The 17,347-nt window shown below is 41.1% G+C and overlaps 1 protein-coding gene across 4 annotated transcripts in view; it reads right to left on the reverse strand.

Annotated features, from left to right (window-relative positions):
- Positions 1-5,720, reverse strand: part of fer (fer (fps/fes related) tyrosine kinase) — an 18,152-nt gene extending 12,432 nt beyond the window's left edge. For 3 of the 4 annotated variants that reach the window (XM_050051585.1, XM_050051586.1, XM_050051584.1), the window contains exons 1-8: positions 5,394-5,720; positions 4,479-4,637; positions 1,876-2,007; positions 1,614-1,787; positions 1,421-1,520; positions 1,139-1,322; positions 875-1,012; positions 651-770 (exon numbers count right to left, since the gene is read on the reverse strand). In XM_050051585.1, coding sequence (XP_049907542.1) covers positions 651-770; positions 875-1,012; positions 1,139-1,322; positions 1,421-1,520; positions 1,614-1,787; positions 1,876-2,007; positions 4,479-4,547 — 917 coding nt within the window. In that variant the 5' untranslated portion in view covers positions 4,548-4,637; positions 5,394-5,720. The remainder of the gene's footprint in view (positions 1-650; positions 771-874; positions 1,013-1,138; positions 1,323-1,420; positions 1,521-1,613; positions 1,788-1,875; positions 2,008-4,478; positions 4,638-5,393) is intronic. The other variant, XM_050051588.1, reaches the window with a different exon arrangement.
- Between the last annotated feature and the right edge of the window lie 11,627 nt (positions 5,721-17,347).

Consider the following 17,347-nt stretch of genomic DNA (forward strand, 5'->3'; position numbering starts at 1 on the left):
ATGCTGTAAAGCCCTGTGAGGCAAATTGTGATTTGTGATATTGGGCTTTATAAATAAAATTGATTGAATTGATTGATTGATTATTAACAACTATAACGTGACGTTAATAGCAACTGTAATGTGACGTTAATAACAACTGTAATGTGACATTATTAACAAATATAACGTGACGTCAATAACAACTGTAATGTGACGTTAATAGCAACTATAACGTGACATTATTAACAAATATAATGTGACGTTAATAACAACTATAACGTGACATTATTAACAAATATAACGTGACGTTATTAACAACTAAAATGTGACATTAATAACAACTATAACGTGACATTATTAACAAATATAACGTGACGTTATTAACAACTAAAATGTGACGTTAATAACTATAATGTGACGTTAATAACTATAATGAGGACAGTGTGGACATGAGACAGTGAGGACATAACGACATGAGACAGTGAGGACATGAGGACAGTGAGGACATCAGGACATGAGACAGTGAGGACATCAGGACAGTGAGGACAGTAAGTAACAGGATGTGGTCTGAAACTCTGTATGACGAAGCTTTGTGAAAACAGGTAGTGGAGACTTTTAATTTGGCAGACAACAGGAAACAGTGGTGACACTTTTATTTTGAAGGAGCTCACATGGCCTGCAGGCTGTCTGCCGTCAGCGTGTTCCACAGGATCTCATTGGCTGGCAGGTTGTCCGTTTCGTCCAACAGAGACGCATCGAACTCCACGCTCGCCTCTGGAGTCTCCGGAGACCTGGGGGGGGGGGCAGACGCTGTTACTACGGTAACTATGAACAGGACAAACTATTACCACAGTAACCACCATGTGATTGGTTTGATGTGATGTGATTTTCTGACCTGTAGGCGTCGATGAAGTGTTGGTACTCTGCCAACGGGTCGATCTGCTCCACCGCCGCCGAAATCTCCTGATGAACCTTCACGATCTCCTCCGTCAGAAGACTGCTGATCTCACAGTACTCCTCCAGGATACTCTTACTGCAGTAACACACAGATATATCTACAGCACTCCTCCAGGGTACTCTTACTGCAGTAACACACAGATATATCTACAGTATACTTTGCTCTGTGGTGTGGCGGTGTTTTGGCGGTCATGTGACTCACAGTGCGAGCGTCATGTCCTCCTGCATCCTCTGCAGAGCATCGAGCAGTGCAGGTGCGGCGTGGCGGCGGTGTTCGTCCTGCTGTGTGCGAGCACCGCACACTGCCAACACATACTGGTTGTGAAGGTTGTGGAGCTTCGCCGTGGCTTTGTCGTATCGCTCCCGGGCACGCTCCGCCTCCCGGCCTGTGATTGGACGGGAAACATTTGAGGAACGGATCATAAAGAAACATCAGCAGCAACATGTCACGTGTCCTGATCACATGATGAAACATTTCATAAACCTTTAGCCAGTGCCTCTCGGTACTTCTCTTTGGCGTTGTTGGCGTCACGGCTCAGCTGACGATACGTCGTCTTCAGCTTGTCCAGGTCACTCCTGGTTACCTGGCAACAACAAAACAAAGGGACACTGTCCAGCTGCAGAACAATACCTGACACTTCAGCTCGTCCACTGTCTCCACACGCACACGCACACACCTTGTAGTTGTGGCTCTCCAGCTGATGATGAAGACTCTGGTAGCTCTTCTTCACCTGCTGCTTGTCTCTGATCAGTGTGGCCAGGCGGTGCAGAGGACCCGAGTTCAGATCATCAGCGTGACTCCTCATGATGCGACCCAATGCCTCCGTCTGACGGACCACCTGAGACCACGACTGACGGAGACACAGACACACTGGGTGAGACACTGAGACCAGGACAGACAGTGGGACAGAGACAGACAGTGGGACAGAGTGATTTCACCTTGCTCACAGTGCTGACGTAATCAGCAGCTTCCTGTTTCTCAGTTTGCTGAGTCATGCTGAGCAGGAGAGCAGCGTATTCTTTATCGCTCTTCACTCGCAGAGTCATAAAACGCTTCACCGTCTCCAGCAGCTAGAGGGCGACACAGAGACATGTTCACACAGCGTCACATGGAGGACACGAAGGACAGCAATACAACTATTCACAGATGGTACCTTCCTGTGACGCTACACTAACTAGAGAGCGTCTGCGTTACATCGTATAGAACTAGAGAGCGTCTGCGTTACATCCTATAGAACTAGAGAGCGTCTGCGTTACATCATACAGAACTAGAGAGCGTCTGCGTAACATCATACAGAACTAGAGAGCGTCTGCCTTACATCGTACAGAACTAGAGAGCGTCTGCGTTACATCGTACAGAACTAGAGAGCGTCTGCGTTACATCGTACAGAACTAGAGATCGTCTGCGTTACATCGTACAGAACTAGAGATCGTCTGCGTTACATCGTACAGAACTAGAGAGCGTCTGCGTTACACCGTATAGAACTAGAGAGCGTCTGCATTACACCGTATAGAACTAGAGAGCGTCTGCATTACATCGTATAGAACTAGAGAGCGTCTGCATTACATCGTATAGAACTGAGAGCGTCTGCATTACATGATCGTATAGAACTAGAGAGCGTCTGCATTACATCATAGAGAACTAGAGAGCATCTGTATTACATCATACAAAACTAGAGAGCGTCGGCGTTACACTGTACAGAACTACAGAGCGTCTGCGTCACATCGTACAGAACCAAAGAGCGTCTGCATTACATGTTACAGAACTACAGAGCGTCTGTGTTACATCGCAGAGAACTAGAGAACATCTGCGTTACACCGTACAGAACCAAAGAGCGTCTGCGTTACACCGTACAGAACCAAAGAGCGTCTGCGTTACATCGTACAGAACTAGAGAGCGTCTGCGTTGCATTGTACAGAACCAAAGAGCGTCTGCGTCACATCATACAGAACCAAAGAGCGTCTGCATTACATGTTACAGAACCAAAGAGCGTCTGCGTTACATCGTACAGAACTAGAGAGCGTCTGCGTTGCATTGTACAGAACCAAAGAGCGTCTGCGTTACATCGTACAGAACTACAGAGCGTCTGCGTTACATCGTACAGAACTAGAGAGCGTCTGCGTTACATCGTAAAGAACTACAGGGCGTCTGTGTTACATTGTACAGAACCAAAGAGTGTCTGCGTTACATCGTCAGAACTACAGGGCGTCTGCATTACATCGTACAGAACCAAAGAGTGTCTGCATTACATCGTACAGAGCGTCTGCATTACATCGTACAGAACCAAAGAGTGTCTGCATTACATCGTACAGAACTACAGGGCGTCTGCATTACATCGTACAGAACCAAAGATACAGGGCGTCTGCATTACATCGTACAGAACCAAAGAGCATCTGTGTTACATCGTAGAGAACCAGAGAATGTCTGCGTTACATCGTACAGAACCAAAGAGCGTCTGTGTTACATCGTCAGAACTACAGGGCGTCTGCATTACATCGTACAGAACCAAAGAGCATCTGCGTTACATCGTACAGAACTACAGAGCGTCTGCATTACATCGTACAGAACTACAGAGTGTCTGCATTACATCGTACAGAACCAAAGAGTGTCTGCATTACATCGTCAGAACTACAGGACGTCTGCATTACATCGTACAGAACTACAGGGCGTCTGCATTACATCATACAGAACCAAAGAGCATCTGTGTTACATCATACAGAACTAGAGAGCTTCTGCGTTACATCGTCAGAACTACAGAGCGTCTGCATTACATCGTACAGAACCAAAGAGCGTCTGTGTTACATCATACAGAACTAGAGAGCGTCTGCGTTACATCGTCAGAACTACAGGGCGTCTGCGTTACATCGTACAGAACAAAAGAGCATCTGCGTTACATCGTAGAGAACTAGAGAGTGTCTGCGTTACATCGTACAGAACTAGAGAGCATCTGCGTTACATCGTACAGAACTAGAGAGCGTCTGCGTTACACTGTACAGAACTAGAGAGCGCCTGCGTTACATCGTACAGAACTAGAGAGCGTCTGCGTTACATCGTACAGAACTAGAGAGCGTCTGTGTTGCGTTACATCGTACAGAACTAGAGAGCGTCTGTGTTGTATTACATTGTACAGAACTAGAGAGCGTCTGTGTTGCATTACATCGTACAGAACTAGAGAGCGTCTGCGTTACATCGTACAGAACTAGAGAGCATCTGCGTTACATCATACAGAACTTGAGAGCGTCTGTCCAGACCAAAGTGAAATCTACATGTTCTGCAGCTGAGCAGCTAACGACCTCACTAGCCTGCTAACTGACATTAGCGTTGCAGAATGAAGGTCTTTCAGGTTTTTCAGTCTTTAGTTGTGTAGCTGCTGTCTGCTCTGCCTATGACACAACGGCTAAATCACTGCTTCATGCGAGATGTGATTGGCTGTGTAGAAACGCTGTCTGCATCTACAGAGACGGACTCAGAGCGATGTGAGTTCATTCTCTCAGAGGACACAGAAAGTGGCTCACAGTGCAGATCTGTCCCTGTACTGTACCTTTAACTCCCAGTCCTGCAGCTTCAATAATCCCTCATGGGAATTCCTCAGATCCCGACCGAACCCCATCCTGGATCACACACACAAACACACACGCACACACACACACTCTCTCTATGTCTAACGGCGAGGGCGAGCAGGGAATGATTTCATGGTTGTCTGTGGAGACAGAACAGAGATTATTAGAGTAACACACATATTAATACATGAAGCAGCTCATAATAATCTGGACTTTAGGAAAATAAAGCTGCTCTATCTTGTCTTCAGAGTCCACTGAGAAAACCAGTGATTTTAACATCAGTGAACACGGAGCTGCTGGTCTGCTGCTGCCTCCATCAGTTAGTATGTCTGTGTTACTGTGTGACTTTGGTGTTATAAAGGGTTAATTCCTGAGAATTCTCCAACTTCTTGACTGACTCCCAAACTTTCCAAACTCATCTGTTACAATAATAAACATAGGTATAGTAATAGATATAATAGATACAAGTCTGCCCAGAGAGAAGGTGAATGATTCATGATCCTGATTAAAAATACCTCTCAGATTCCTGTACAGCTCCACTCAGACATCCTCCTTCTGACCTCTGTCACAACTTACTAACACTTTTTACACTTCTTCACAGACACCTCAGAAACATCCTCTAACCCTGAGGGACACCCAACATCTCCCACAGCCCGTCTGAGTCCCGGAACCGCGTCCAAATCCTGGCAGTCCGGTTCACTTTGGGTCCAAACCCACTGGAGTAAAACTGAAGCTAGGCTAACGCTAGCCGCTAGCTTCTTCTCTTTAAAAGTAATGGGAGCTGAAGCTAACAGGCTAACAGGATAACGGCTGCTGTGAGGAAGCTAACAGGCTAACAGCGGCTGATAAACTTTATCTAAACAAACAAACAAGTAAACAAACGGACAAAAACAAACCTCCGTTAATGTGTCGGTGTTTTTCTGCTCGTTTCTCCGGTGAGTAAAGAAAAGATGAAGGCAGCAGACTGAGGAGGAGGAGGAGAAGGAGGAGCAGCGGTGGGACAGTCGGGAGGAGGTTCGCTGTTTTTCCACTTCTTCCAGCCGCACTAACACACCGGGAAACGGTCTCTGTTCGGCGGCACACTCGCTGTCCTGTCACCGCGGTCCTCTGCCGTCCTCCGCCGGACTCATTCCCTCCTCTTCTCTGGGTTTTTCTCCTCCGGTTCCCCGGATACTCCTCCGGTCGTCCGGCTAAAGGGCTAACGGCTAATGGCTAACAGGGAGGGGCTTCCGCCGGAAATGGAAAAGGGGGAAAGGGGGGGGGTACATGTATGAGACACTGAGGGACAAACACAGAGTTAATGAGCTATAACACCAATAATAATAACAATAATAACAATAACCAAAATAATAAAAAGACAAATGAATACATACGTAAGTATAAATATATTTCCATATATGGGTAATATACATACATATATATATATATATATATATACATATATATATATATATATATATATATATATATCAATCAATCAATCAATCAATTTTATTTATAAAGCCCAATATCACAAATCACAATTTGCCTCACAGGGCTTTACAGCATACGACATCCCTCTGTCCTTATGACCCTCGCAGCGGATAAGGAAAAACTCCCCAAAAAAAACCCTTTACCGGGGAAAAAAAACGGTAGAAACCTCAGGAAGAGCAACTGAGGAGGGATCCCTCTTCCAGGACGGACAGACGTGCAATAGATGTCGTACAGAACAGATCAGAAATAAGTGGTTGTTTTTACCAAGCCGTCGCTGCGTCTCTAGCCGGGGGACCATTGAACCAAAACCAGGTATTTTAGAAAGAAAAGATCATTGTTCAAACAGAGTCGAGTTGTTTTTGTGCCTTAAGCTAGTTTCATCATCTCTGTTATATACAATGTTCACATGATGTAACACATCTGAGGTTTGCAGAAACGTTCAGTGCCAACATTTATTCTGGTGTTTCGGTTCGGTCTACAGACGACAGGAAGGGTCATCATGAGATGTCGAGTCTGAGCTGCAGCGAGGGGCGTGACTGAAAACTGTGACAGGACGACGAGGACTCAGAGAATGACGAGGCTGTTTATCTTTTCTTTTCACTAACCCTAACCCCTGAGGTCAGGCTGATTTATTTTGTCTCCGATTTACAGTTTCAACCTTTTTAGGTTTTAGATCAGATCAAAGTAATAAAACCTGCCTTTCACCACAGATCATAAAGATGTGACGATGAAGAGGACGACGTGTGTCTGTATCAGACCTTCATCAGTGTCTGAATTAATCAGGCTGAGAAACTGGAACAGACAGTCTTAATGAAGGGTCAGGTCCAAATATATTAACTGTGTGTGTGTGTGTGGGGGGGGGGGGGCAGCCCTCTAAAACCCTCTGAAACTAAACAGCCTTCATGTGAGTCCAGAGTGTGTGACCGCACATCTGTTACAGCTGTTCACTCATTACATCACGTCATTATTAAACAGTGATGGTTCCAATGAGGCTGCTTCAGAAATATCAGACGTGATTAAATCAGATGTCAAAGATTTATTCTTGTTAATCTGTGTTTGAGTGTTTTAAATATTAAACTGTGACAGGATCCAAGTGTGAAGCCATGATGATGATGATGTCATCATGATATAAAGGAAACTCGGTGTATCAGTGTGACTGAGCCGCGGCGTGCAGCTGATGATAAAGTGATGTGTGAGGACGTGTGTGGTCACATCCTGTCATTTTGTGAGTATCCTCTGTGAATCCTTTCAACAAAAACTAACCTGCGTATGAGACCTGCCAACATCTGGAATAGAAACAGGGGAAACCCTCTGTTTCCTGGTGATGACATCATCATCACTGAGGGCAGTCAGTCAGAAGTTGGTCCCAAAAACTGGACTCAGTTCAGTTCGGAGGAAAAGTTTGTGTAACGGAGAAATTAACAGTTCCTTCATCAGGAAACATAACGAGAGAGAGACGAGGAGAAAAGAAGAAAGTGTCTGAAGGACGGCATAGAGATGAATTCTGATTCTCTCTGAGCAGGAGGTGAACACGATGTCTCAGGTTCAAACACTCACCAGCAGCATGGCCTGTTCATGGAGCAGCTGCTGCTGCAGGATCTCCAGGTGCCTCTGCTCCTCCTCCAGCTGACGCCGGATGTACTCCTGTCAATCAAACACAGCCCGCCCCCCCATCAGCTCAATGTTGCAGGATCATTTACGCACACATCATCTTAATCTGATGAAGGAGATGCACCAGTTTATCCGTCAGACATCGACATCAGCTGTCGGACAAACCGTTGATTTACTCATCAGCATTGTTTCATCCCAAACACACACGTTACAGCAATAAGCAGCATTCTTTATAATCTGTGTTAATTCACTGTAAGAATTAACACAGATTTCACCAAATCACAAAATATTTGTTTTCTTAAATTCTTTAAATTACACAATTTTTGTTTTTGGGGAGAAAAAGTTCCAACTGAGAATTTTACTGTCACTGCAGCATGACGCACAGAAATGATCAAATTCAGAAACAACGTCTGAGCCACAGTCAAATAAACATGGCGGCCGCGTCTCGCTGAGCACATTCAGATTTTTGGTAATGATTTCCAGAGGTAATTGATGAGAAAATGGTTCAAATCTTTGAACAGTTTTGGGGAAAAAAAATAAAATGAGTGTGAGCTTATATATATATATGTATATATATACATATATATATATATACATCTACATACATATATATATATATATGTATATATATATATATACATCTACATACATATATATATATATATATATGTATATATATATGTAAGATAGTAGGGGATTTAATTGTGGGGAGAATCATGAAATCTGTTTTGAAAGAAAATAAAAAATAATAATAATTGTCCTGGGCAGCACGGTGGTGTGGTGGTTAGCACTGTCGCCTCACAGCAAGAGGGTTCCTGGTTCGATCCCGGGCGTGGGAGCCCTTCTGTGAGGAATTTGCATGTTCTCCCCGTGTCAGCGTGGGTTCTCTCCGGGCACTCCGGCTTCCTCCCACAGTCCAAAGACATGCAGATTGGGGATAAGGTTAATTGATGACTCTAAATTGTCTGTAGGTGTGAATGTGAGCGTGAATGGTTGTTTGTCTCTATGTGTCAGCCCTGTGATAGTCTGGCGACCTGTCCAGGGTGAACCCTGCCTCTCGCCCAATGTCAGCTGGGATAGGCTCCAGCCCCCCCGTGACCCTCAAGAGGATGAAGCGGTTAGAAGATGAATGAATGAATAATTGTCCTTATCTCTTTACAGCCTGGATCAACTCCGTTTTGACCTTTGACACCTGAGAAAATCAGTTTTTCATTTAAAGACATGAACAATAAGCAAAATATGAGTAAAATATCATATACTTATCAAAAACAGAATCAGTTTTGAGCTCTTAAGACCTTTAACAGTGAAGCAATGTTGCTTCAGTTGTTGCAGAAAATGTTCAAAACTGGGTTTGGAGTCTGTCCAGGTCTTCTTGTGAATGTGAAATTTTCCTAGAAAAAGAAGTAACTGTACAAAACAATAAAGTCTTTCTCTTTCTCCTTGTCTTCAAAACAAATAAAAATGTCTTTTTCTTGTAAGTGGATTGTTTATCCAGTTTTTCTGCTGATGTAATTCTGTTCATCCATCCAGAACATTCTAGTATAGGCTATACACAGTGATCAAACATATGACAGATTGTTTCTTCCTCTCTTCCACAGAAAATACAAGAATATTCAATATCAATTTTAAAGTTTTCTCTAAGTTTTCTCTGCTGGATATATTTTATGTATTATTTTAAAAGAGACCTCTTTAACTTTATTATTCAGACAGAATTTATCTCCAACTAGCCAAAATTTCTTCCAATCAACTTCTCCATGAAGCGAGGTCCAAAAGAATTTTGCTGAGGGCACAGATACAGTATGCATGTGATTCCTGATGACTTTATTCCAACATTTATTCTTAGTAATGTCATTTACTCTGAGGAACAAACACTGCTGAGTGGAACAGTCGTAGAGACCTCAATAGTTGATCCTCTAAGCAGCTGCAGTGCACTCCTCAGTACAGCATCTCAGACCACTGCATATTCCTTTGGCGTAATTGGCAGCCTGAACTTAGAGAGGAATTCATTATACGTTAGTAACTGTCCCTCAGCATTCACAAGTTGTTTAACTAATACCATTTTCAACCCATTTTTAATAATACAATGATTTGTTTCTATATTGAATACTCTTGTTATTCCAGATGTAATAACTAGTTGGCGAAAAATTATGTTTGTGCACATTTTCCAGGACAGCAGTGCTTGTTTATGAAAATGTGCTAATTTTACAGGTAATTTTTCAGTCTTATAATCACATGTTAACAGAAGTCTAAGACCGCCGATTGAGTTAAATATATGTTTAGGGAAAGTATTCCAAATATTGTCTTTTTCTGTAACTAAATTAGTTAACCATTTTACTTTGAAAGAATTATGTAATGTTTCATAACTTAGCACCTGAAGACCACCATCTCTTCTTATGTTACATAAAACATTATAATATTATCTATCTGTTCCTCCAAATACAGCTGAATAAAGTCTGATCTAATGTGTCGTATACTGCAGCAGGTATTTCAGGTGCAAAGGACACACAGACAGCTCGAGATGTCCCCTCAGCTTCAGACAGTAAAACTCTACCATTCAGTGAGAGCTCTCTCATCAGACACAGATTGAACTGGTTTGTTATTTGTTCCACTGCAGGGTCCAAGTTTAAGTTACTGTGACATAACAACACCTAAATATGTCACCGTATTCTTCACAGGGAAAACATTCACGTTGCTTTAGTGGTCATTACACAGATTTGTTCAAGCTTTGATCACCTCATAGTAGACAAGGAAACAGTGGTGTCATCAGTGGTGTCATCAGTGGTGTCATCGGCCAGTTGGACTGATTTAAATTCTCTGTCTGAGGCTGTTATACCTTGAAATAAACCTTTTTTAATAATTTGAGTCACAAGAAGGAATAAAAAAGGACTCAGGGGACATCCTTGTCTTATTCCCTGCAGGATGTCAAATCTCGGGGTCGTACTGTTGGCTAGCTTAACAGAGCTGTTACACCCATTATACAGTGTTTTAACTGCCTTCAAAAATGGCTTCAAAACATTTAATAGTTTTAAACATAAATTGGTGACTTATCATATCAAATGCTTTGTAAAAATCAACAAATAAAATCAAACTATCATCCAGTATATATTCATTATAATCAGTCATATCTAGTATTAATCATACATTATTACATATATTTCTTCCAGGCATAAAACCAGATTGTTCTTCTTCAATAATATCATCTAATCCTGATTTTAATGTTCTAGCAAAGACCATGGCAAATATCTTTGCATCGTTATTTAACAGGCTAATTGGTCTCCAGTTCTCAATACTCAGTTTAAATTTTTTTGGTTTAGGGATCAATTTAATAAGACCTTGACGAAGAGTTGGCAGAAGTTCTTCTTTTTCTATGGCGTCTTCAAATACAGCAACTAAAAATGGAGCTAATGTCTCACTAAAATCTTTATAGAATTCACACTGAGCAATGGTCCCTCCTAAATCTTTCCGTGGCCACTGGGATTAATACTGTTAAAATGAATATATTCCCGCGCTTTTTATATTTATTTCAATGCTTTCCTATCTTCCTCCCTCTTGCTTTCTTCCGTAAGGTAGATAGTCTTATTTTGGATTTTATCTGGAACAAGAAGCCTCCTAGGTTGCGCCGCCAAGTTTTACAGAGGCCCAAAGCTTTGGGTGGAATGGCACCACCTAACCTCTTGTATTATTACTGGGCAACGAATATATGGAACCTGAATTATTGGATCCGATGTGACGATATGGAGTCCCCTCCAGCGTGGTTGGTCGTGGAGGCAAATTGAAGGCCTTACTGTATACACCTCTTTCCTCTTCTACTTCTAGTTATACTAAAGATGTGATAGTGGCCTCCTGCCTTAAAACCTGGGTTCAATTTAGACGCCATTTTGGCCTACAAACACACTCTGTCGGGGCTCCCCTTGCAGCAAATCATATCTTTCCTCCATCTTTATCGAATAATACTTTCTCTATATGGGCAAGGCTGGGTATAAGAGCCTTAAGAGACCTGTATGTGGATTCTTCTTTTGCCTCTTTTCAACAATTAGTTAATAAATTTTCGCTTTCTAAAGCACATTTTTTCAGGTACCTACAAGCTCGACATTTTGCCTGCAGCTCATTTCCAGGATTTTCTGCTCTTCCTAGTCCCTCTGACTATGAGATCTTCCTGAGACCTCTCCTTTCAATGAGAGGGGCGATTTCTTCTATATATTCAAGTATTTGTAACCTTTCTGGCTCTTCTACTGTGCTTAAAACTGTATGGGAGACGGATTTGGGAGTGTTGATCTCAGATGATGTTTGGGACGAGGTCTTAAAGAGGGTTCACAGGTCTTCAGTTTGTGCTAGACACAGTTTCATGCAATGTCAGATCCTACATCGAGCTCACTATACTAAAGTTCGGCTTGCAAAAATATGATTATGATGATTATATCAATGATGATGGATTTATGCTCTTTCTTGATTTCTATAAGGCTTTGATACGATAGAACACCCTTTTATTTTTAAGGCACTAGAACTGTGTGGTTTTGGAGAGAAATTTAGGAATGTAATAAAATGCTTTTATCACGACACTAATAGCTCATTGTCTTTGTCAAGCCGTACCTCCCCTCGTTTTACAATCAACAAAGGGATTAAACAGGGATGTCCAATCTCACTGTCTCTGTTCATAATTGAAATGTTGGCCATTCTTATTAAAAACACAGATACTGAGCAATTGAGTGTCTTTGATAACCAAATGGTCATAAGTCAACTGTTTTTAAAAAATGTGGAGCAGGTCCCAAAAGCAATTCAGATAANAACCGAGAAAACAAGCAGGAGCGACTGCAACAGGCTGCACACGCGGGCGCATGCGCACTAGTCATAACCAAATGGTCATAAGTCAACTGTTTTTAAAAAATGTGGAGCAGGTCCCAAAAGCAATTCAGATAATATATTTATTTTCCAAAGCATCTGGTTTAGAACTGAACTTGAAAAAAATGTGAACTATTAGCCATTCATGACCGCCATCTTGTGGCAACATGTGGTACATGTTTAGGTGTGTGTATTGGAAAAGATGATAAATTGAGTGAGACTTTGAACATATGGAACATATGAACACATGAATATACGGAACACATGAACATATTGAACGTATGAACACATGAACATATGGAACACATGAACATATTAAACGTATGAACACATGAACATATGGAACATATGAACACATGAACACATGAACGCATGATCATATGGAACACATGAACATATGAACGCATGAACATATGCAACATATGGAACACATGAACATATGAACACATGAACATATGGAACACATGAACATATGGAAGATATGAACATATGAACACATGAACATATGGACCACATGAACATATGGAACACATGAACACATGAACATATGGAACACATGAACATATGGAACACATGAACATATGGAACACATGAACATATGAACACATGAACACATGAACATATGGAACATATGGAACACATCAACATATGGAACACATGAACATATGGAACACATCAACACATGAACATATGGAACATATGTAACACATGGACAGATGAACATATGGAATACATGAACATATGGAACACATGAACACATGAACATATGGAACATATGGAACACATTAACATATGGAACACATCAACACATGAACATATGGAACACATGAACATATGGAAGATATGAACATATGGAACACATGAACATATGAACACATGAACATATGGACCACATGAACATATGGAACACATGAACACATGAACATATGAAGACATGAAGACATGAACATATGGAACATATGAACATATGAACATATGAACATATGAACACATGAACATATGAACATATGGAACACATGAACACATGAACATATGAACACATGAACATGTGGAACATGGAACACATAAACATATGGAACACATCAACACATGAACATATGGAACACATGAACACATGAACATATGGAACACATGAACATATGAACATATGAACACATGAACATATGGAACACATGAACATATGGAACACATGAACATATGAACACATGGACATATAGAACACATCAACACATGAACATATGGAACATATGAACATATGAACACATGAACATATGGAACACATGAACACATGAACATATGGAACATATGAACATATGAACACATGAACACATGAACATATGGACCACATGAACATATGGAACACATGAACACATGAACATATGGAACACATGAACATATGGAACACATGAACACATGAACATATGGAACACATGGAACACATGAACATATGAACACATGAACATATGGAACACATGAACATATGAACACATGGACACATGAACATATGGAACACATAAACATATGGAACACATGAACACATGAACATATGGAACACATGAACATATGGAACACATGGACACATGAACATATGGAACACATGAACATATGGAACACATGAACATGTGAACACATGAACATATGGAACATATGAACATATGAACATATGAACACATGAACACATGAACATATGGAACACAGTGTTCAGTTCACACTAAGATCGGACGGATGGTTAAATAGAGATCTTTCTCTTTTGGGTCGTATCTACATAAAGTATTTTACATAACCAGAATGGAAAGTCTTTCAAGGTGCATTTATCCAGTTATTCTCTTTCTCTATCAAAGAAAGCGACAAAGTTTATCAACAGATTAAATGTTAACTACATCTGGAAAAGAAAGTCTGATTACTTAAAGAAGGCAGCTGTAGACACAGATGATGAACATGGTGGTGTGCAGGCCACAGACTGACAGACTGAATGAACGGCACCTTAAAGGTCACATGGTTCGGAGCATCTCTAGTAAATAACAGCAGCTTTTGGTCGTGTGTTCCCAGGGACGTTTTCCAAAGGATGGGTGGTGCTGAGTTTCTGTTACGCTGTGACTTTCTTGTTCTAAACCTTGTGATCAAATTATCCTCATTCCATTCACAAGTGTTATTATATTGTAAACTAGTGTCCAAACACAGTTTGTCACCACATGATGTTCCCATCTGGAACTGCAGATTTATTCTTGTTAGAAACAGCTCCTTATTTCCCAGCGACAGGATCCTCCTCTGATAACTGATGCTCAGGACCTCTCAAATGAGATCTTGCCAAACAAAGTGATTCGTGGTATCTTTACAACTGATTTATATCCTACACAGTTCAGCAGAGACTCGGCTTCTCGTAGTTTCTGTCAGACTACTTTAAAGTAATTGTGCACACAATTCTTAAAATCACCTTCACCTCCAAAAGCAAAAGAAGTTCACTTCAAAATATTTAATGCTATATAAAGATATATAACCCTCAGGAGAACGTCTCAGACAAAGATTCAACTTTGATCAAAATAATGGCACATTTTGTGACAACAAAATAGAGACGACTGATCACTTGTTTTCCTCTGTGTGTACAGTGAGACTCTGCTGCTGTGACATGTGACTGGCTACAACCAAAAGTTGTTTCTCTCCCACAGTTTTCAAGAAATGGAATAATGTTTGGAACGGTAACTGAGGATAAGAAAATGGACTGCCTTTTAAACACAGTATTTATTTTAGGAAAATTCTTCATTCACAAATGCAAATGTTTTAAGACACGACCCCGGACCCTGGTGTTTATAAAAGATCTGACGTCTTACTGTGAAACACTGAAACATATGAAAAAGAAAACTTTACACCATTAATGAGCTCAAACTATTAGAAGACGCCCCTTAACTATTTTTGTTTATTTATTTATCTATACTTTTTTTTAAAATTTGATTTATTTACTTGTTAGTCTGATATAGTTAGTTACTTAGTTAGTTAGTTAGTTTTTATTTCCAAGTGTCATACACCAAAGGTGCCCAGCCCTCACTGGGCTGATATAAGGTGGTAATGTTGTTTTATTCTGTGCTCCGTCTGCTGAAGAGCCAACTTCAACTGATTGTCACGTGCCAATACTGTTGTATATTTTTCTGTCAATAAAAATAACAAAACAAAACAAAAGGTAAAGATGAAACACAGGAAGTTAAAGATGAAAGATATATTTGATATTTGAAACAAATTAAGTTTATTATTTTTGTTTTGTTCAATTTTAGACTGAAAAAAAGTAAAAATGTAAATTAAATAAATATATATATATATTATCTGTGTCTGTCTGTCTGTCTTTCTGTCTGTCTCTGTCTCTGTCTCTGTCTGTCTGTCTGTCTGTCTCTGTCTCTGTCTCTGTCTCTGTCTGTCTGATAAACTCACCTGTCAGATCCAGCCAATAGGAGCAGAGTGTGGGCAGGCTTGTTGTCAGAGGAATGAACCAGGAGTTTCTGTTGAACCTGTTCCTGCTGACACACACACACACACACACACACACACACACACACACACACACACACACACACGCACAACAGGAAGTGACATCAATACCTATAGAGGAGCCAATCAGACTTTAAAGTTATTCTATCATCAAATACATTCCAAGACAGAGGGACAGGCAGAGAACAGATGACAGACAGAGGGAAAGGCAGAGGACAGATGACAGACAGAGGGACAGGCAGAGGACAGATGACAGACAGAGGGAAAGGCAGAGGACAGAGGACAGACAGAGGGAAAGGCAGAGGACAGAGGACAGACAGAGGGACATGCAGAGGACAGAGGACAGACAGAGGGACAGGAAGTAGAGACATGGCGTGTCCTCTAACAGATGTCATGGTCTTTGGTGGCTCTTCTATGACCCCCCTAGTTGACCTGGGTTCTTTGGCACAGTATCACAAGCCAGTTGTGAACAATCTGTGGGTAAAAGTGGACACAGACCTTAAATTTGACAGCCAGATTAAAGCAGTGGTGAAGTCAAGCTTTTTCCAGTTGAGGCACCTGGCAAAATTAAACCATTCCTTCAGAGACGACACTTTGAAACGGTAATCCACGCCTTTGTGACCACTCGGCTGGATTACTGTAATGCACTTTATATGGGGGTTAGTGGGTCCTCCATTGCTCGTCTTCAACTGGTACAAAATGCAGCTGCACGTCTTTTAACTGGCACAAGCACATTTCTCCTATTTTAGCTTCACTCCACTGGCTGCCCGTCCATTTTAGGATTCATTTTAAAATTCTTTTATTTGCTTTTAAAGCCTTGAATGGCCTTGCCCCACCCTACCTCTCTGAGCTGCTGCACCCCTACACTCCCAGCCACTCTCTCAGGTCAGCTGACCAGCTGCTCCTGACAGTGCCTAAAGCTAGGCTTAAGCTCAGAGGGGAGCAAGCATTTGCCGTTGCAGCTCCAAAACTGTGGGATGAATTGCCCCTGCACATTAGACAGGCCTCCTCACTGTCTCATTTTAAAGCTCTCCTTAAAACCCACCTCTTTTCTTTGGCTTTTGACACCATGTAGCGTGTTGATTTTATGATTTTATGTGTATGTGAATTTTATTTTATTTGATTTATTTTATTTGATTTTATCTTAGTTTATTACTTTTATCCTGTTGTGTACTTGATCGTTTTATTGTGCTTCTATTATTGTGTTTTTATATTGCTGTGCAGCACTTTGGAAACCTTGTGTTTGTTAAAATCGTGCTATATACGTAAATAAAGTGGATTGGATTGGACTTTAGTGAATGAACCACATTATTATTGATCACCATACAGAGCTTCATTTTTAACTCTAGTCTGTTAATCAGCCCTAAACCTAAACTAGATTATAATTCATTTGAAAGCCTTGTTCTTAGTCTTTTGCATCCGACCTGGAAAACCTCGCAGCCACTTTTAT

The sequence above is a fragment of the Epinephelus moara genome, chromosome 8 (assembly GCF_006386435.1).
Source record: "Epinephelus moara isolate mb chromosome 8, YSFRI_EMoa_1.0, whole genome shotgun sequence".
NCBI lineage: Eukaryota > Metazoa > Chordata > Actinopteri > Perciformes > Serranidae > Epinephelus > Epinephelus moara.